The 21816-nt window shown below is 46.3% G+C and overlaps 1 protein-coding gene across 3 annotated transcripts in view; it reads left to right on the top strand.

The window, feature by feature from the left end:
- Positions 1-21816, top strand: part of ZBTB7C (zinc finger and BTB domain containing 7C) — a 250481-nt gene that overhangs the window by 188615 nt on the left and 40050 nt on the right. For 2 of the 3 annotated variants that reach the window (XM_053409046.1, XM_053409047.1), the window contains one exon: positions 16323-16476. The exons of the other annotated variant lie outside the window; for it this stretch is intronic. In XM_053409046.1, coding sequence (XP_053265021.1) covers positions 16424-16476 — 53 coding nt within the window. In that variant the 5' untranslated portion in view covers positions 16323-16423. The remainder of the gene's footprint in view (positions 1-16322; positions 16477-21816) is intronic. 3 annotated transcript variants of the gene reach the window in all.

Here is a 21816-nt window from a genome sequence, read left to right as displayed (position 1 = left end):
AAAAAAGTCAGTGAGGTGTTGACCAGTGGTTAAAATCAGTCCTGTTTTGAAAGGTTCACTCCACCATCTTGATTCAAAATGGCGCCCAGTTGTATCCAAGCATAGATGAAGAGCTGCTTTGCCTTGCCAGGAACCATGGTGCAAAATTTGGATGCAATGTCTTAAGAGGTGTCCAAATGCACAGCAAACAACTTTCCAAAATATATAGTAGATGCATGAATTAATAATAATAATAACCACTACTCATTATCCATGCAAGGCAAGTACCTGCTTCTCCCTGAAGCATTTCCTCAGAGTGTCTGGAGCCAATATCCTGCCTTTTCTTATGAGGCTGAAATCTCCTCAGGAGCCGTTCCCCACTGCTATCTGCAGATCATCTCCACTTTTTCGCTGTGAAATACGACACCTGTCTCAAGCCGCTCTACATCCCCTCCATCTTCCTTGAGGATGACAGGAAAGCGACCACTTAACAAATGGGCTGCGTCTCTGAATATCCCCGTTTCCGACGCGTCACTATCATATTTTTAAGGCTGACTCTTTCCCTCCGCACTGTCCGCCCCTTGCACAGATTGCAAAGAAGCTTTTATTGTTTGCCAAACAATTTCTTGAAATTTCCCAGCTCATGATGTCCTTGGGGGGCTCCTTTAATCTTCCCCCTCCAAAGCGCTGCTTACTGTATTTTTCGCTCTATAAGACACACCAGACCACAAGACGCACCTAGTTTTTGGAGGAGGAAAACAAGAAAAAAATAATTCTGAATCTCAGAAGCCAGAACAGCAAGAGGGATCGCTGCGCAATGAAAAGCAGCGATCCCTCTTACTGTTCTGGCTTCTGGGATAGCAGCGCAGCCTGTATTCGCTCCATAAGACGCACACATATTTCCCCTTACTTTTTAGGAGGGAAAAAGTGAGTCTTATAGAGCAAAAAATACGGTATGTTTTTTAGTGCTCTCGCAAAAATGGAAACACTTTCCCAGCTGTTTATACATCACTATCCAATAGGCTCCCAGGGCTGCGGGTGGCGCTGTGGGTTAAACCACAGAGCCTAGGACTTGCCAATCAGAAGGTCGACAGTTCGAATCCCCATGATGGGGTGAGCTCCCGTTGCTCGGTCCCTGCTCCTGCCAACCTAGCAGTTTGAAAGCATGTCAAAGTGCAAGTAGATAAATAGGTACTGCTCTGGCGGGAAGGTAAACGGTGTTTCTGTGCGCTGCTCTGGTTCGCCAGAAGCGGCTTAGTCATGCTGGCCACATGACCCAGAAGCTGTATGCCGGCTCCCTCGGGCAATAAAGCGAGATGAGCGCCGCAACCCCGGAGTCGGCCACAACTGGACCTAATGGTCAGGGGTAACATTACCTTTTATCTATTAGGCTGAGAATGTACGGGCATAAGGAGCTGGATCAGGCCAATGGCCCATCTAGTCCAGCATCCTTCTCTTAGGTTTAAGGTGCTGGTTTTAACCTTCAAAGCCCTATACGGCCTAGGACCCTCGTACCTACGGGACCGCCTCTCCTGGTATGTCCCACGGAGGACCTTACGGTCTTCAAACAAAAATATCTTGGAGGTCCTGGGCCACAGGGAGGTTAGGCTGGCCTCAACCAGAGCCAGGGCTTTTTTGGCCGTGGCCCGATCTGGTGGAACGCTCTGTCACAAGAAACTAGGGCCCTGCGGGACTTGACATCTTTCCGCAGGGCCTGCAAGACGGAGCTGTTCCACCAGGCCTTTGGCCAAGGCACAGTCTGACCCCCTCCTTTGGTAATCCTCAGAGAACGCTAGCCCAATGGTTGCCATTAATTTGATTTTGAATTGATTTTAGAATGAATTGATTTTAGAATGCTGTGTTACTTTCATTGTTGTTAGCCACTCTGAGCTCGGCTTCGGCTGGGGAGGGCGGGATATAAATAAAATATTATTATTATTATTATTATTATTATTATTATTATTATTAGGCCAACCAGATGTCCATAGGAAGCCTGAAAGCAGCGCCTGAAGGCAACAGCACTCTTTCTTCCTGGCGTTCCAGCAATTCAGTAGCATTGCTGCCTCTAAAAGAGGAAGCGTAGAGCAGGCTTCCTCATTATCCCTGACCACTGGTCCTGCTAGCTAGGGATCATCTGGAGGGCCGAGGTTGAGGAAGCCTGGTGTAGCGCATAGGCATCAAGGTTTGTAGCCTCTGATAGATGCTCTATTACTGGGGGGAAATTCACCTCTGGCAACCAAGGGACCCCTCCGATTTCAGATAGTACATGGGCAGACGAGTCTAAAAAGCCCAGGACACAAATTTTACCAGAAGCAATGTATTTAACGTTAGCTCTGGTAGTGTATGCATGATTCAGACCAAACTAAGCCTCCTGCAGCAAAATATACTGTACATCAGGGCAGGATGCATGGTTGCAATGAAATAATGTGTGCAAAAATGTGTGTATTGTGATAAAGTAATAGATTAAAATGCACAATATTAGAGAATGCAGTAATTTGAAAAAGCATTTCGTTAGGCCAGATCGCTTGCAAAAAATGATCCTATCAGGCAAAACTGTATGCAGAAATGTGTATGTCAAGATAATTTTTATCTAAAATGCTGACGAATTTTCATGAGGACTTTATTTTTATTTTCATTCAAATTGCTTTGGAAATATGGAGAAGTGAAGTCCAGAAAAACTGAGAGAAATTAAATGGATGGATTTGCCAATCCCTATTGAAGTGAGCTAGGTGAAACGCCCTTCCCTTTGCAATAGGGAGCAGTGTCTGTGGCAGAACGAAACGAAAACCCAAACCCACCCATAAAGGTTCAGGGGTTGGGTGGGAAGTTGTCAGAATGAGATTTTGCCTTGGGCAACAGAATAGCATGAGCCAGCCCTGCATAAACGGTAATTGCAGCAATAGATTTTGGGGTGTGGGTTAATTATATAAATCCCCACACCCTGCAAGGGTGCGGCATTGTCTTTTGACCTCACGGTGCTCTTTAGGGTTGTGTCTTTGTTGTGTGCCTGGTTGTGACTCGTTGGTGTTCTTCCTATTTTTTAAATTAAAAGTGGTGTGTCACTTCTAAAACTGGTTTCAGACGCTTCCCAAAGAGTCCTGCTACAGCGTTTCAGGGTTGTTATTTATGTGGAGTTTGGAATTCAGGTGTCTACCGTTAAGTCCTCCGCCGTGGGCTCTTTCCCTGAAGGGCTACCTTTCTCTATGCAGGGAGTTTTAACAAATGCAGAGGCCTTAGAAATGCAGACCCACTCAACGGAAGCTGTGAAGGCCTGACAGGGCTCTTGCCACGTGATTTTGTATAGATCAGGGGTCAGCACACTTTTTCAGCAGGGAGCTGGTCCACTGTCCCTCAGACCTTGTGGGGGGCCAGACTATATTTTTTGGGGGGGGAGGAAGAAAGAACAAATTCCTATGCCCCACAAATAACCCAGAGATGCATTTTAAATAAAAGCATACATTCTATTCATGTAAAAAAATGCTGATTCCTGGAGCTGGATTTAGAAGGATTTAGATCCGGCCCCCGGGCCTTAGTTTGCCTATCCATGTTGTTGTTGTTTAGTTGTGTCCGACTCTTCGTGACCCCATGGACCAGAGCACGCCAGGCACTCTTGTCTTCCACTGACTTCCACAGTTTGGTCAAACTCATGTTCGTAGCTTCGAAAACACTGTCCAACCATCTCGTCTTCTGTCGTCTCCTTCTCCTTGTGCCCTCCATCTTTCCCAACATCAGGGTCTTTTCCAGGGAGTCTTCTCTTCTCATGAGGTGGCCAAAGTATTGGAGCCTCAGCTTCAGGATCTGTCCTTCCAGTGAGCACTCAGGGCTGATTTCCTTCAGAATGGATCGGTTGGATCTTCTTGCAGTCCATGGGACTCTCAAGAGTCTCCTCCAGCACCATAATTCAAAAGCATCAATTCTTCGGCGATCAGTCTTCTTTATGGTCCAGCTCTCAATTCCATACATCACTACTGGGAAAACCATAGCTTTTACTATACGGACCTTTGTTGGCAAGGTGATGTCTCTACTTTTTACCCATGGTATAGATCAATTACAAGACCTATTTTCTTGGCCTGGCTTTTTGTGCTTGGGGCTAGGTTGATAGGAGAACCAGGTATTAACATTTGCTTGATCTCTTTTATGAAATCATTTCACATCTTATTTCATGTGTGGTGTTTCATGGCTGTACCAACTGTAAGCCTCTCTCCATCTACCACACGTTCAGATCAGCCTTCCTCTGAGAAGCTCAGAGAGACATACATGAGCTCTCTTCTTCCACGACACGGCCCATATCACCCCATCAGTTTCCTGGTCAAGTTGGATGGCAAAACCCAGATCTTACTGGTCCAAGTCCTTGAGCAAGGAAGTCCAAGCCACTGAGCTCATGCTGTTGGCTCCTGAAACTGGCCTGAGAATATTTTTGTAGCATTTGTTTACAGTGGTACCTCTGGTTGCGAACGGGGTCTGTTCTGGAGGCCTGTTCGCAACATGGAAAGAGCACAACCTGAAGCGCCGTATCTGTGCAGGTGCGTGGCGCGATATAGCACTTCTGTGCATGCGGCGAAACCCGGAAGGAACCCTTTCCAGTACTTCCGGGTCGTCACGGGACGCAACCTGAAAAAACGTAACCTGAAGCAAACATAACATGAGGTATGACTATATTCTAATATTTAGAATTGTAAACGGCATTGGATTCCTTGGCAGAAAGGTGACGTATAAATGAATTCACACGGCACCACATTAGCTTAATGAAACTGAACAGAAATGTCCACATTTTTCAGTATTCTGGTCCAGAAAGATGCTCTTGAAAAATTTAGAAGCGTAACACGATGATCGTAATAAGCATCCACGTTGAGCCTCAACATTAAGCCTCCATTTAGCTGTCATGGTTAATGGTAGTTGGTTAGTCTTCCCTCCATTAAACAGCACAATCTTTTTCATTAAGGCATCTGAGCTTGTAGCCACCTTAGCCAGACAGGGCTTATCAATGTGATGTTGTTGGACTACAACTCCCAGCAAGCATGGCCAAGGATGATGGGAACTGTAGTCCCAGAACATCTGGCTGCCTATCCCTCCTCCAGGAGTTAATCCCATGAATGGATTGTTTCTCTTGTAAGGAAGTATTTCCTTTGTTTTTGCTTCTGAATTGACTTCCTGCCAGCTTTATTGGAAGGAAAGACTAGTCGATCTAGAAGTCAATCTTGCTTAAATGGATATCAATGGCGCTCCCCCCTCCTTTTTCTTTTTGGAACTTCGTTCTCTGAGAAGCACATCAAGCCTGATCTGCTGGGGTTTCAGGAAACCGGCGACGGCAATGTCCTCTGCTGGGCTTTAGAGAGGCATTGATCATTTGATTCCTTTGCTCTTCATTTGCTTTGAGTCTGTAATTGCGTTTGGTAGAAGGGTGCTGTTGCTTTTGCGTCGTTTTTACGATGCGAGCTTTTTGACGGGTCTCGAGAATGCAAAACGGAAAACAGGATGTACGTTTTAAAAACAGATTTTTTTAAAAAAAGGCAACGTAGTTCTGCATAAGTGTGCTGCTGTAGTAAATTAAGCGAGTCAATCAATCTCTAATGCGATAAATGACCTTGAGTTCACATTGACTCTGCTTCAACCGTTGTCTTGCCTTATGTGAGTAATCTAGGCAGTCTGTCTGTTCCTCCAATGTACTCTCTGCTGCTTAAAGGTGATTTCTTTGTTAGCTCTGGTTAGCTGTCCTTTAGCCTACCATCCGATGCTATGGACAGTGCAATGTTTTAAAGAGAAAACATATGGGTATATTATTATTATTATTATTATTATTATTATTATTATTATTATTATTATTTTAAATAGCCATATTCAAGGTGGGCATCTGGAAGGGGGGGAACCTTAACCTTTCTCTCTTTTTTTAAAGAAAATCTTTATTAATTTTCACATAGACAAATAAACATAACATATAATACAAAAGACGATACAAATGAATAAAAACAATAAAGTAAGAAAAGTTAGAAAAACAAACATAAACAAATACAACATATTACCCTTACATAATAAATGAAAATATGTAACTTCCAATAATTCTCATTATACTACTTATGTTATCTGTATTCCTGGCACAGATTCATATTATTTTATTTTGTATATAGATATATAATTCACTATTACATTTTGAATAATTCTTGGTTAACCTTTCTCATGTTGTTGAAAACAAGGGGTGCCAAAGGCACAGCCCCCTAATTAAAACCACATCCTTCCCAACCGGAATTAGAAGCCGAAATAAGTTTTAAGGGCTGGGCTTGTTAGAAAGACTATTCTGCTTAAAATGTCTGTTTGGCAATGATAGCTTGGGGTTGGGGGCGGATTCATGGCAGACGACCACATCTTCTTGGACTTAATGGAGACTCCAAATACTGCTCCTATTATCTCAGCAATAGAGTCTGCAGTTTTCAAAAAAAAAAAGGTTGGGGAAAGGAAGAGAAATAAGGCGCTTAAAATATTCTTTTGAGATTTATGTTCCCATTAGAAAGCTGGCAGAATAAAGTGAGAGAAACATGTAAGGTCATAACCACAGAGAGCCCCAGCTACTGCTAAGGTGTTTGGGAGCACTGCTGTGCAAATTGCTTGATTAATAACCAGGTCCTTGTCATAAAACCATTGGGTGGAGCTGTTTCCCGCCATCGCTTGTGGCTTGGCTCACTTGCCCGAGTCATCTAGGTGCTGAAGCATGGTCAAAAGCAAGCAGGAATGGGAGTCACTGAAGTTGCTGGGGGCTTTCCATGACAAGTGGGGGGGTTTGCAAATGTACCGTGACGGAAGCCAGAGCTCACGGAAATGCTGTTTACCTTCCCGCTGCAGTGGTACCTTTTTATCTACTCGCACTGGTGTGCTTTCGAACTGATAGGTTGGCAGGAGCTGGGACAGAGCAATGGGAGCTCACCCCGTTGTGCGGATTTGAACCGCCAACCTTCTGGTTGGCAAGCTCAAGAGGCTCAGTGGTTTAGACCACAGCGCCACTTGTATCCCACATGGGATTGTACCTGCATGGGGAGTGGTAGATGGTTGATGAAGGGACTGTGGGTGGGAGGAAGAGAAATGTCGGTCTCCCAAGGTGAGAAGCTGGAAAGAGAAAGGAAATATACCAGATGAGAGCTGAGAGGGTCTGCTACCTTCTGTGGATGATAAGATCTAGGAGTTATCTTTAAGAGAAGGCTCTGTATTTTATTTGTGCTTTTTGTAGCTGTTTTTTATTTACCATATCTGTTATCCATATCTGATTGTATTGTGAAAACCAGGGGTCAGCAAACTTTTTCAGCAGGGGGCCAGTCCACTGTCCCTCAGACCTTGTGGGGGGCCGGACTATATTTTGAAGAAAAAAATGAACGAATTCCTATGCCCCACAAATAACCCAGAGATGCATTTTAAATAAAAGGACACATTCTACTCATGTAAAAACACGCTGATTCCCAGACCGTCCACAGGCCGGATTTAGAAGGCAATTGGGCTGCATCCGGCCCCCGGGCCTTAGTTTGCCTACCCATGGTGAAAACCTTTAAGAAGCATCCTCTCCTCGCCCCTCGCTCTAACTTCTGAGATTTTAAGGGACATTACCCACACAGTTTTGACGCTGCTTTCTCAGACATGAAGGCTGGAAACTCCATTTTTTAAAAACGGGGAATTCTCACAGTTCCTTAGGAAGCTGAATTCTGCCTGACAATTCTGGACTTTTGCAGTGTTTCTCCAGCACTGCAGCCTAAGCCCAGACCCCAGGATACAGCCACACCATCACATTCCCAATGGCATCGTAGCACAACACTAGCTCCCTTGTGCATTGGAGGGTTTTCGTGTGACATGTCAGGAAAGATCGACTAGATGGACTGCAGACTCTGACTTCGCTCCAACCACCACCACCTCCTCCTCCTTTCAGTGCCCAAATTAGGCTGAATGGATTCAACCAGACACTGTGGTTCAAGTTTCATTGCCATAGAAAAGGCTTTTTCTAGGAGTTTGAGGAACAAACCACCTAGTGAGCTGTCTCTCTCTCTCTTTAAAATTGCAGCTTCAAATTTTAAGTGCAATTGTAAAAATAAATAAATAAACAGAGAGGAAGCAACCGCAGTCTTTGCCGTGAATTAAATGGAGGAGAGGGTGGAATGGGATACAGTTTTGTTGAGAGTGGGGTAGGGAAAATGTATGTAAAAACCATCCAAATGCATTCTGGAATCTGCATTTAACCAGGCCACAGGTTCCTCTCAGATGCAAAACAGCTTTGGTGGGTCTTGAGGAACGCCATAGAATTACCTATGGTATCTTGAGAAATGAATCTGTTCTCTCAGCTCCTGAACCTCAAAGGGTTGTGGTGGTGATTATGTGACGAATGTGGAGGACCACGTACGGCACCTTGAGAGAAAAGTGGGATTTAAATGCAATAAATAAACAAAATAATCAAAGAGCTACATCTTGCATTTTTTATATATATCAGTATGGATCCTTGAAAGCCTGCCCTTTCAGATTTCTTTTTTGATGCCATTTTGGAGTAATAATGCATTTGTTTAATTATTATTCAGTATATATCCTGCCCTTCCTTACAAAGTAGCTCAGGGTGGCCAACACCCAAGTGTTGAAAGACTTGAAGGATCTGAAAGTATCTACAAACAATTCCAGCACAGAAATAGGCTGGGAAAGAGCTCTACTTGCTGAAAAAGTAAAGTTTTCAGTAGGCTGAAAAATGACAAAGATGGTGTCTGGCTAATATTTAAGGGGAGGGAATTCCAAAAGTTATGTGGCATGGCAATAAAGGCCTGTAATGTGAAGAATGAACCTCCTGGTCATATTTGCAGGAGATTTTCACCTGTGGAGCGCAGTGATCGATAGGGTATACAAGGGATGAAACAATCTTTTAGGCATCCTGGTCCAAAACTCTATCGGGCTTTGGGTGCCGGAAGCATGAATGGCATACCAAAAATGTGGAAGAGATGCAAATGAAAACACACAAATTCACACACTGGTGCAAAAGTGAGACAAACTGGAGACTGGAAAAATGAGAAAATGCAATTGCCAGATTTGTGCATAGCTACCCTGAAGTCTTGGGAGGAACGCAAACAATTTGTCAAATCTTAGTTTTTCTCTTCCTAGTGGAGAGTATATACCATGGGGCTTGCTATAATCACGTGTCTCTGAACACCTCAGCAGTGATTATATTATGGATGTTGCGTTGAACAAATGTGCTTCTCAGTCTACAGATTGTAATTGGCACAAAACTGATTCTCCTCTGAAAGGCGATCCTGGGTGGGTGAGCTTTGTGCTAGAAGTAAAACAATGTTGAGTAAGTACAGAGCTGTTAGTTTAATATCAGTGATATATGACATGGGTTCACCAAAAGTACATTGCACCAGATAGACTTTTATTTTTAATATTTTAAGAGAGAGAGAGAGAGGAGGAGGAGGAAACAAAGAAGAAATTATCTGATTTATTCTGGATGGGAAGTGTGGCTTGATCAAAATGTTTGATTACAGCAACACAGAGTGAGCAGATAATAATAATAATAATAATAATAATAATAATAATAATAATAATAACAACAACAACAACAACAACAACAATAACAACAACAACAATATACTGCCTCATACCCTCAGGTCTCAGGGAGGTTCACAGGATAAAATCAGAATATAAAACTACAAAATACATATATAAAAACAACAGCAACCACCCAATAACACACACCCCAAACACATTTTAAAATGTCATAAGGTGTCAATCAAATCAAATAATGAAATAGAAAGTCAAAGATAGAGGTACTACATACTGGACTAAGAGTGAGTTGAAGGAAAGAAGATTGGAGGATACGCCAAGGAGCGAAGTTTTGAGTCAGCAGAGCTTGGTTCTTCCCTGTTTGTACGTGCATTTGGTTGATCCTGCGTTACGCATGTGGAGGAGCTGAGACTTTAGAAGCATCTGTATTGTCAGAGTTGCCAGCCACAGGGACAGCTTTAACGTCTGGGAAAGGAAAGCAAGAATTTCCTTTCAGAAACGTCAGCTAGACAAATGGGTCTGATCTTAGTGCCTAAGGGCTTCTTCACCCAACACGATACATTAACATGTCTCTGAAAGCCTCTTCCTATGGGTCTCAGAGCGCCCTTGTGCTTATTTCCTTGGAAACTGGGCTACTTGATAAAAGGTGACAGGCAAGTGAGTGGATCATGGTGGGCAAGGGGAGCTCAGGCCTTGGCCTGCCAGCAAATCCCATTTGCCACCCTTAGGTAAAGGTAAAGAGACCCCCGACCATTAGGTCCAGTCGTGGCCGACTCTGGGGTTGAGGCGCTCATCTCGCTTTATTGGCCGAGGGAGCCGGCATACAGCTTCCGGGTCATGTGGCCAGCATGACTAAGCCGCTTTTGGCGAACCAGAGCAGTGCGCGGAAACGCCGTTTGCCTTCCCGCCGGAGTGGTACCTATTTATCTACTTGCACTTTGACGTGCTTTCGAACGGCTAGGTTGGCAGGAGCAGGGACCGAGCAATGGGAGCTCACCCTGTCGCAGGGATTCGAACCGCGACCTTCCGATTGGCAAGTCCTAGGCTCTGTGGTTTAACCCACAGTGCCACCCGCATCCCGTGCCACCCTTGCTTTATGCCAACTTGACAAGACAGGTTACCCCAATGTTACAGGTGAGGGAGCTGAGGCAGAAAGAGAGGCTTGCTGCGTGAGTTCATGGCAGGCAGTTGTAGCTGGCATCCGTCTGCCTGGGGAGACAATGGAGGAGTGAGCCTTTGGGGGTGAGGTCAAACTGTTGGAAGGTTGTAGCACCTGCTGTGGCTGTAGATGCCGATATGGGAGAGACATGTTTTGTTGCAGCTGGGGCAGATGAAGGCGTCCAATTGTGCTGCTGCAGATGCCCATGACATTTCTTCTCTCTGCAGTCATTTCTCCTCTAGTCACTGCTATGGATGCACAACTTGACCGCCTGTCTCTAGGCGCTGTGGTCTTCTGCAAGGGATTCCCTCAGGGCAGGGTTAATGTTTGCAGCCTTCCTGTCCCGTCTGCAGACATCTTTGTAACACAGAGTTGGTCTGCCAACAAGCCTGGTGCCTGAAGCCAGCTCCCCGTAGAGCAAGTCCTTGGAGATCCTGCCACCTTCTGTTTTGTGGACATGGCCAAGCCAGCGTAGACGTCTCTGAGACAGGAGTGCGAACATGCTGGGAACGTTTGAGACTCATGGCAGGCAACTTGCTTAAAATGAGGATTTCCTGAGTCATCCCTCAGATCGCTTAACCACAACGCTGCACCAGCTTGATCTCCTTTCTACAAACCCCTACCTTGGCTGGATAAGCATATTGATTTTGTGTGTACGTGTGTTGTTTTTATCCAGTGGCACTCACAGAGCTGAACACAGAAGCCTCAACAGGAGCACATGAGACATGTATTCAAAACATTGCAATTCATTTAGTCACTAAGGTGAAAGGCAGGTTCATTTATCCTGAATTCTCGTCCCATTAAAGGAGGGCAGCTGGCAGAACCCAACACTATCAGGGCTGCTGAGTTGCATGTGGAACCTGAGCCCCAGGCAAAGGAAATCTATTTTTGCAGGTCTCTATTACACGGGAGAGTAACATTTTCTTCCTTTTCCCTGCTTCTCACCCTGCTCAAGAATGAGAATTGTGAAAAGCAGGGGGCATTTTCGTCTCCTCGCTTGTTCACATGGCTTCCTTAACTGTGATACAGTGTCTGGAATCCTTCAGAACAAAGGCCTCAAACCAAATTCCAAGCTGTTATATAGACTGGCAACATGCCAGACATGCCAGGGGTGTGTTTGGGATGTGAGGCTGAAATCAGTGTGTAGGTAAAAGGTAAAGGACCCCTGGACGGTTCAGTCCAGTCAAAGGCGACTATGAGGTTGCAGCGCTCATCTCACTTTCAGGCCGAGGGAGCCAGCGTTTGTCGACCGACAGTTTTCCAGGTCATGTGGCCAGCAGGACCAAACCGCTACTGCTGCACGGAACACCGGGACGGAAATCAGAGTGCATGGAAACACTGTTTACCTTCCTGCCGCAGTGGTACCTATTTATCTACTTGCACTGGCGTGCTTTCGAACTGCTAGGTTGGCAGGAGCTGGGACAGAGCAACGGAAGCTCACCCCGTTGGCGGGGATTCAAACTGCCAACCTTCTGATCAGCAAGCCCAAGAGGCTCAGTGGTTTAGACCACAGCACTATCCACGTCCCTAGACTAAAGGACATGATCCACTTTAGGAGGCACTGTGCCTCCAAATACAGTGGACTCGTAATCTGGTGAACCAGGTTTGTGTCTCTGCTCCTCCACATGCAGCTGCTGGGTGACCTTGGGCTAGTCACAGTTCTGTGAAGTCTCTCAGCCTCACTCACCTCACAGAGTGTTTGTTGTGGGGGAGGAAGGGAAAGGAAAATGTTAGCCGCTTTGAGACTCCTTCGGGTAGTGATAAAGCAGGATATCAAATCCAAACTCCTCCTCCTCCTCTTCTTCTTCTTCTTCTTCTTCTTCTTCTTCTTCTTCTTCTTCTTCATTCTGGAGGTCTGTTCTTAACCTGAAACTGTTCTTAACCTGAGGTACCACTTTAGCTAATGGGGCCTCCTGCTGCCGCTGCCGCGCGATTTCTGTTCTCATCCTGAAGCAAAGTTCTATTATTATTATTATTATTATTATTATTATTATTATTATTATTATTTCTGGGTTAGCAGAGTCTGTAACCTGAAGCGTCTGTAACCCGAGGTACCACTGTATTGGTTGCTGGAAATCACTAACGGGGAGAGGATCTGCTACACTCAGATCCTGCCTGCAGACTTGCCATAGGCTTCTGGTTGGCCACTGTCGCCACATTCCCACCATATGTTGAAAGCTGTATCGTTCCACTTTAAACAGTGACAGCTTCCCCCAAAGGATTGTGGGAGTGGTCATTTGTTAAGGCTGCTGAGATGTCAAGGACTGGCTAGATGAGGAGGAATAGTGGGAAACTACATCCAGGGAAACCCCCAGGGAAGCATCAGAGTGGGAAGGCTCCGAGTCAGGAGACTGGTGGGATACAGGTCAGAGGAAGAAGTGTGGGGCAGGCGGGTTGGAGACTGAGCAAGCAGCAGGTGTGAGTGAGAGTGAGGCAGCTGAGGAGGAGGAGGAGACTGAGGCTGCTACAGATCTTCAGCCCCTGCCAGTTCCACTCTTCTCCTCTCCCTTCCTCCCTGTCTCCAAAAACGAGGAGGGCATTACATGTAGCAGAACAAAAGGCACAGAGAGCCCCTCCTTGAAGGGGTTTCCAACTGTTGGGAAGGCAGCCGGCCGGGGAGGAGCCTTAGGATGAAGTGAGAGGCTCAGAACCTCAGCATGGCCTCTGCCCAGTATACCTGAAGAGGCGTCTCCACCCCCATCGTTCTACCCAGACACTGAGGTCCAGCGCCGAGGGCCTTCTGGCGGTTCCCTCACTGCGAGAAGCCAAGTTACAGGGAATCAGGCAGAGGGCCTTCTTGGTAGTGGCGCCCGCCCTGTGGAACGCCCTCCCACCAGATGTCAAGGAAATAAACAACTATCTGGCTTTTAGAAGACATCTGAAGGCAACCCTGTTTAGGGAAGCTTTTAATGTTTAACAGACTACTGTATTTTAATACTTTGTTGGAAGCCGCCCAGAGTGGCTGGGGAAACCCAGCCAGATGGGCGGGGTATAAATAATAAATTTTTATTTTATTTTATTTTATTATTGGCAACTGCTTCATCAGGCTAGTCCTACACATTGAGTTCTTTGTTGGTTGTTATTTTGTCTCTTTGAATAAAGAGTCAACCTACTGCTCATCTCGGAGTCTCTGTGCTGAGCCAGCCCTGACATGAGAGTTTGTTAGGCGGCTCCTTGTGGAGCTACTGTTCCCAGAGTCCCCTGGAAAGAGGGATTGATGGTTAAACCACTTTTGGGAGATGCTCCCTAACTAAATGGCTTGGGAATTTTGGCATGGTCCCTTGGGGCAAACCAGCTCCTTTGGTTCGGTTTGTTTTTTCCCCATTATTAGTGGCTGACAGTTACACCCTGTTGGCAGAAACCAAACAAAGCCTTATCTTGGGTGTAATAAAGTTCTCAATCATTGGGGGATTATTGTCCCAGAGCATTCTGGGGAATTAAAGATGGCAAGTGGGAGGAACACTGGTGAGTTTCACACACACACCTATCCTAAAAACGTGCCACACCTCCTAAATAGGGTGACCCCGTGTCCTGCTGCCAGTGAGCTACTGGGCCCAGCTCAAGGTGTTAGTACTAGAGTACAGATCCCTAAATTGCTTGGGACTTAAGTACCGTATTTTTTGCTCTATAAGATGCACCAGACCACAAGATGCACCTAGTTTTTGGAGGAGGAAAACAAGAAAAAAATATTCTGAATCTCAGAAGCCAGAACAGCAAGAGGGATCGCTGCGCAGTGAAAGCAGCAATCCCCCTTGCTGTTCCGGCTTCTGGGATAGCTGCGCGGCCTGCATTCGCTCCGTAAGACGCACACACATTTCCCCTTACTTTTTAGGAGGGAAAAAGTGAGTCTTATAGAGCAAAAAATACGGTACCTAAAAAGTATGTTTGTGTAGTTGGCATCCATCTCTTTGGGGATACAATGGAGGAGTGGGCCTTTGGGGGTGAAGTTGAACCATTGTGGAGTTACAGTGTCTGCTGTGGCTGTAGAGGCTGACATGGAAGAGACATGTTTTGTTGCAGCTGAGGCAAATGAAGGCGTCTGGTTGTGCTGCTGCGGATGCACCATGGATTTTCTTCTCTCTGTGCTCCTTCCGGTGGTCATTCCTCCTCTGGTCAATGTAGTGGAAACACGACTTGACAGCCTGTCTCCAGGCACTGCAGTCATCTGCAATGTATTCCCACATGACAGGGTTAATGTCGCCAGCCTTCATGTCATGTTTGCAGACATCTCTATAACACAGAGTTGATCTGTCAACAGGCCTAGTGCCTGAAGCCAGCTCCCCATAGAGCGTGTCTTTGGGGATCCTGCCATCTTTTATTATATATTATTAGTAATAATAATTTATTATTTATACCCCACCCATCTGGCTGGGTTTCCCCAGCCACTCTGGGTGGCTCCCAACAGAATATTAAACAGAATAAAACATCAACCATTGAAAACTTCCCTAAACAGGGCAGTCTTCAGATGTCTTTTAAAAGTCAGGTAGTTGTTTATTTCCTTGACATCTGATGAGAGGGCGTTCCACAGGGAGGGCGCCACCACCAAGAAGGCCCTCTGCCTGGTTCCCTGCAACCTCACTTCTTGTAGGGAGGGAACCGCCAGAAGGCCCTCGGAGCTGGACCTCAGCGTCCAGGCAGAACGATGGGGGTGGAGGCGCTCCTTCAGGTATACTGGGCCGAGGCCATTTAGGGCTTTAAAGGTCAGCACCAAAACTTTGAATTGTGCTTGGAAACGTACTGGGAGCCAATGTAGATCTTTCAGGACCGGTGTAATATGGTCTCAGCAGCCACTCCCAGTCACCAGTCTAGCTATATACATGTTCGTACTAAAAGTTCTGTGAACTAAGAGAGTGCCTTCCCCAATATTTCACACCCCACAATTGGCAGGTGAGGCCTTTTTGTTGGTGCTACTTGGTTGGCTGCCTAAATGCTGTTGACCCATGACGGGGCCTTTTCAGTGGTGGCTCCCCATTTGCAGAACAAGGTGTGCCCTTCATTGTTGAATTTTTGGAGGAATCTCAATACATCCTTTCTTACCCAGGCATTTGAGGGCTGGAAAATACTTTTGCCGGCTGCTGTTTGAGAGAATACTTAAAACTGTTTTTAGAATACTTTTTAAATTTTGCTGTTGTTGTTGTTGTTGTTGTTGTGTTTGCTGTCCTGAGCTTCTTTGGGAGGAAGTGTGGGATATAGATTGATTAATTGAATGAATAGATAGATAAACCTCCCATCTTATACTTGTGCATTTGGTTCTCCTTCACGCTCATCATTTTTAAAAAAATTCATTTGCTTCCTATTGGTCGAACAGTCCAATTTATCCTTTCGAGCGTTCAGCCTACCCCACAAAGTGTCCTCGTATAAACACAGGCTCTGGCTCTGACATTGGCCCAGGTTACCAAGAGTCTTGTTGACAGACAGGAAGACTCACCCAGCTGCGGGTTCGAAATGAGGGACCTTGGGCCGGAGAAGGGGCGTTCATCCTGTCCTCGGTTTTTGACAAAGCTCAGCAAATACTGTGGTCAGCTGGCAGCCGAGGTTAAGGCTGCTCTCACAGAGAATCCTCAGGGAAACTTTGCTAGTTTGTCAAAAGGGTGGTTTTTTTATTTTTTTGAAGATTGCCAGGTGTTTCTCCTGAGCAGGAACCTCAAAATTCACCTCAGAATTTTCCCTTCAGGTAAAATTCGGCGGCAGCTCAAGCCCCAGGTCTAACAACTGTGGCCGCAGTGTGGAGAGTTTATTTACCATCCCGTTAACTCCGATGCTGCTTAGAGATAGATGAGATCCACTGGACAGTTCTCAACTAGCAACCTGTTACCTGAGAGCCCCAGGTAAGAATATGTGAAACTCCCCCCCCCCATTTTTTCAGGGTGGGGGTGTTTAATTTAAATTGAGCAGTAAATGTGCATAAAAAATGGACACTGGGCATGTTCAGCAGGCCTCCTCGAGAATGTGCACACCATCTACCCATGAAGAGGGAATTGTGCACATTTCCCAGTCAATGTGCATAATCTCTAAGAGAACTTGAAGAATATGCATTCTCCGGCCAATATGCATCACTTCCAACAGACTTTGGGGTAGGCTTGGGAGTTGTGGGTGGGCAGTAAACCGGGTGTCACCCCCCCCCTCAGTGAGGGCACCCAGGGCAGGCCACCCCCACCACCCCCTCCCTATGCCCCTGGTTACCCCCGAGCTAAGGAGATAAGTAGGCATACAACCTTTAGAAGACACCTGAAGGCAGTCCTGTATAGGGAAGCTTTTTAAAAAATGTTTAATGTTTTATTATGCTTTTATATATGTTAGAAGCCACCCAGAGTGCCTGGGGCAACACAGCCAGAAGGGTGGGGTATAAATATCATCATCATGGAATAGGCCGTCCCGATTTTCATCGGAGAAATGTTGCGGGTTGTGTGTGTGTCTGAAAAGCAGCCTTACTCTGCATCTGTACTGGGCCCGGGGGTAACCCGTGAAACACAGTCCAGAATTGGTCCAGAATCCGAAGGTTCCACTGTGAGTCAGTCCAACAGGGCCAAGGCAGGACACGAGGGAGGAAACCAGGCAAGGTCAGGCACAGGATCTCAGGCAGGCTCTGGCATACAGCAATGTTGCTCCCACAACCTGGGGCGGAGTCCGACAGCCTTTTATCTCTGTCGGGGTAACTGCCGGTCCTGATCCCCCGGCGACTCACCTTCCTGTTTCGCCCAAAGGCGAGCACTCCTCCTGCGAGTACTCAGGTCTCTCCTTCTCTCAGACCTTAGTCTCTGCAGCTTGGGAGACGTCGGTGGGTTACTAGACCTCAGCCTCCCCTGACCCAACTGGTAGTGGAGCAGCTGTAAGTGATGGCCCAGCTGACGGCAACGAGGTAATCCCCGCATCTGGAGCCAGGGCAGGCTCAGGCCCAGCTGGTGCTTGTTGCAGGGGAACCTGTGCAGACTGGGACTCTTCAGGATGAGGCCCTAGACTTGGTTCAGATGATGCCTGAGGCATAGGATCCGGTGCAGACTGAGACTCATCTGGTTCCGAGTCCGAGCCCGAGTCCCAGGCCATCACACCATCCATGAATGTAGTCCTTGGAGTGGGGCAAGCATAGGATTGAATGCAAAGTCTCACCCAGATCCATCAATCGGATCACAAGGCGGCAAAACTGAGGAGGCTGCTTTGGTGATATTGAGGGGTTGGGGGACTGAGGAACTCCCTTGTCTTTGTAGTTACTAAAGTAAATGAGAAAAAAAGGAGCAACTTGCCCCGAATGATGTTTTCTGCTGTCCCGAACCTTTCAAAAAATGGTGTGCCATCTCCCTTTCCACACTCCCACCCCCACACCAGTTTATGGGGCCTTCTTTTACTCCTCCCCACCTTACAATACGAGCCAGTAATTCTCCTCAGGGAACTTTAATTTGGAATGGAGCAGAGGGAATTGGAAGCAATAAAATCTGGAACCAGCAACAGGACTGGGCGATGGGATGAAGAGCAAAGGAAGCAAAAAGCTTCACTTGAGGAGGAGTATGTGGGAGAGAGAGAGAGAAAGAGAAGGGGAAATTGTGGGCTGGACCTCTGGAAAATTTTCTTGCATGGTAAGGTCAATAAAACTTCCCTTCCAAGGGAAGTGGTGTGTGTTCCCTGCAGCTGGAGTGGTTCAGGCGCATCCTTGGAAAAACACGGTGCGGGGAGGAGGGCAATGTTTGAATTTGCAGGGAACAATCCTGTCTTGGCAGGGGACGCACTGGATGTGCTAACAGGTCCCTTCCTTATTATATATGTGTGTGTGTTTATCATTAAATATCTATAATTAAGAAACCCTCCTTCACACTCTTGCCTGGAGACTCTGTCCGGGGCTTGTCTGTGCCTGCTTTTAATCCAACTGTAAACCTGCTCAGACGCTCAATGGCTTCCTCGCTTGCATTGTTCCCTGTGCCCCACACCCAGCCCTGATAGAAAGATAACTCCCCTTACACACACACACACACACACACACACACAGGTCCCACCCTCCTCTCGGTGACTCAGTCCTTCAGGCTGAGAGCTGCAGCCGTGTGGGCACATATGTTTCTGATTTAATGTGCCAACACGCCAACCTCAGCTTCCCCTTCGTTCCTCCCTGAGGGCTTTGCGTTGTGATTTCTCTCCCCCCCCCCCGTTTGTATATATATAATTTGCTTTTGAAAAACACGCCTACGGCCCTTCCCCATCCTCTTTCTCCTCACCTTCTCTCCCCCCCCCATTCCACTCATCTCCCTTTCTGTGTTTTTTTCTTTTCTCTTCCTGTGGCGAGTGGCCTATTTTAGGGTTTTCTCGTCAAATCCTGACAGCTTCTGAGGACAGGACGCTGTCCAGGTTCGTCCGGCCTGAGGCGCTCTCTGGGCAGCTTTGAGCCAAACCAGTTTTCTGTGGGTAAGCCCGTCTCATATTCTGCAGAGTTTTCAGTCAGGAAGGAAACCCACCCATTGAGTCTGCTGTCAAACAGGATTTATATATATATATATATATCCTCTTTGGGGACAGGGCAAGAGAGAATTGGCCTGACAGAATGAAATAAAGACCTGCTTAGTTGAAGCACTTTTCCCAGGAGACAAGTTTAAAGCAGCCTTGTCTGACCTGATGCCCTTCAGACGTCCTGAATGCCTTGCAGACTGCAACTCACACAAGCCCCAGCCAGTTTGGCCAGTGGTCAGGGATGATGGGAGTTGTGGTCCAAAACAACTGAAGCCTGGGCTAAGAATTTAGTGCCTTTTCAGGTTTTAGGTCCTGTTTCCACTTACCTGGACTCAGTGAGACTTATATCTGAGTAGATATGTACAGTCATACCTTGGGTTGAAGTAGCTTTGGGATGAGTATTTTTGGGTTGCGCACTGCGGTGACCCGGAAGTAATGGAGCATGTTACTTCCGGGTTTTGACGCTCGCGCATGTGCAGATGGTCAAAATGACGTCACATGCATGCACAGAAGTGGCAAATCGCGATCCATGCACGCACAGGCGTGGGTTGCGTTTGCTTCTGGATGCGAACGGGGCTCTGGAATGGATCCCGTTTGTATCCAGAGGTACCACTGTATAGGACTGGGGAGAAACTTGGTTGAATTCATTCATAAATGGAAAATACAGCCATCCTTTGAAATTTGCGCTGCTCTGAATTTTGCTGAATTTTCACAAGGACTTTTTTTAAAAAACAAAACCAAAAAGATAGCAAACTGATGTGTAAATGCAGAGAACCAAACTTAAGATTGGAAAGAAATGAGAAACTGAGAGAAACCCAGGGCTGGATTAACCATTAAGTAAAATAAGCACATGCTTAGGGCATCAAGGGAAGGTGGACACCATAGAAATTTTCCATTGCTGGATTTTTAACGTGAATGGTCACCAATTGTGCAGCTGAACATTCATTTTCTCAGCTAAAGTATATTAAAAATCCCAACAGAACAACTACGCAACAAAGCAGGCTGTGTGCCTCATCTCTAGTAAATATGGAAGCAGATTTGTTTTGAGGATCTGATCAAAGACTTTGCAATTAGAAAAAGTAAGAGAATTTCCCCCTAGATATAAACAAAGTGGGAGTATACACAAATAAACATTGTTTTCCATCTTCCTGTAGGTTTTGTTTCATTTCAAAAAATAAAATTTTATTTTAAGATTGTTTATATCTTGAATTAGATATATATGGGGGCACCAAAATCCTTTAAGTACTTGGGGCCTCTAAATGTCTTAATCTGGCCCTGCAGAAACCAAAATTGGTGGATTCATCCGTCTCTGATCTACGGATATAAAATAGGAAGAGGTACTCTTGTTGTTGTCTACAGCTGCCCACTGAGCATACAACCAGCGGCAAACCTGATTTTGCAATGTGTGGAACAGACCTCTGTGTTCTCACCTTCGGTGGTGAAATGCCCTCCCCTCCTTGCACCACGCCAGGCAGGCAGAGCCGCCAGCTTGGGAAGGGCAGCCTCAAAGTCTGAGGGCCATGGGGCCTGATGCCAAGAGAGCCTGAAATCCCAGCTGCGCTCTGTGTTTGCCAAATGAGAAAACGCTGGGCGCTCTGCCATGCTAGAGAGAGCCGCAGCCTGATCCCTGGAAGTTAGCAGCCAGGAAGGTGGAAGCTGGCAACCAGCCTCCCACGCACCGAGTTCTGTCCATAGAGGCTGGAAATTCTGCCACGGACGTGTTTCCAGGTGAAATCCGAGGAAGGAAGAAAGACATCAGTGGAAAAACTGGCCCTTGAGGCCTCCAGGATGCCAAGGGCCTCTGGAGACAACAAGTGTGAGCCTTTAGAAAAGAAGATCTCTGGGCTCACAGGCAGGGGAATGTTGCTATTCAAACTGGGTAGAATGCGAGATAATTTAATCCCAAAATCTATGACGAGGGCAGCAGTCCCACGAAAAGCCCTGAAAGTAAGTTATTACATGAGCACTGTTCCACAACATTTGATATTTTCATTGACATACAGTGGTACCTTGGGTTACATACGCTTCAGGTTACAGACTCCGCTAACCCAGAAATAGTACCTCAGGTTAAGAACTTCGCTTCAGGATGAGAACAGAAATCATGCTCCGGCGGTGCGGCGGCAGCGGGAGGCCCCATTAGCTAAAGTGGTGCTTCAGGTTAAGAACGGACCTCCGGAACGAATTAAGTACTTAACCTGAGGTACCACTGTACATTCATTTGAAATAAGATGGGTTTATGAAGCAATTCTATATTCTCCCACCATACTGACGAAGAAACAGTAGTCTATATCCGGAATCACTGTTCAGTATTGGACATCATATTTGCTGAATACACAAAGCTTCACAGCTTGTCTGTCATCGTACAAAGTCTGGTACCTCACTTCATTTAAAGATTTTCAGAGACTTTGAGACTAAAGATTTCATTTTGGACTTGTTATGGTTTGAAGGAATTCTGTAAAAGATTGTTTATTGCATATGTACATGGTCATCGTGTTGCCTAGACGTTGCTGATGTTCTCTTTGCAACACAGGGGTTTGTTTGGTTACTGAAAGTAAGTGGGACAAACACCACCACCTTTTGCACACAGGTGCAAAAACCACTACCGCCTGGTGCACAAGAGTGAATAAAGATGCGAGGTCCATGTGCTCACCCCTTGGCTGTTGTTCTAGAGCCATTGCACCAACCTGCCAGGACAGGGGCTGCCTGTCCCATTTCGTGACTAAATTTTGACTTTGGAG

Source organism: Podarcis raffonei, chromosome 11, assembly GCF_027172205.1.
Source record: "Podarcis raffonei isolate rPodRaf1 chromosome 11, rPodRaf1.pri, whole genome shotgun sequence".
Classification (NCBI taxonomy): Eukaryota; Metazoa; Chordata; class Lepidosauria; order Squamata; family Lacertidae; genus Podarcis; species Podarcis raffonei.
The sequence above is the reverse complement of the archived record's forward strand: the minus strand, read 5'-3'. Positions and strand labels throughout refer to the sequence as shown.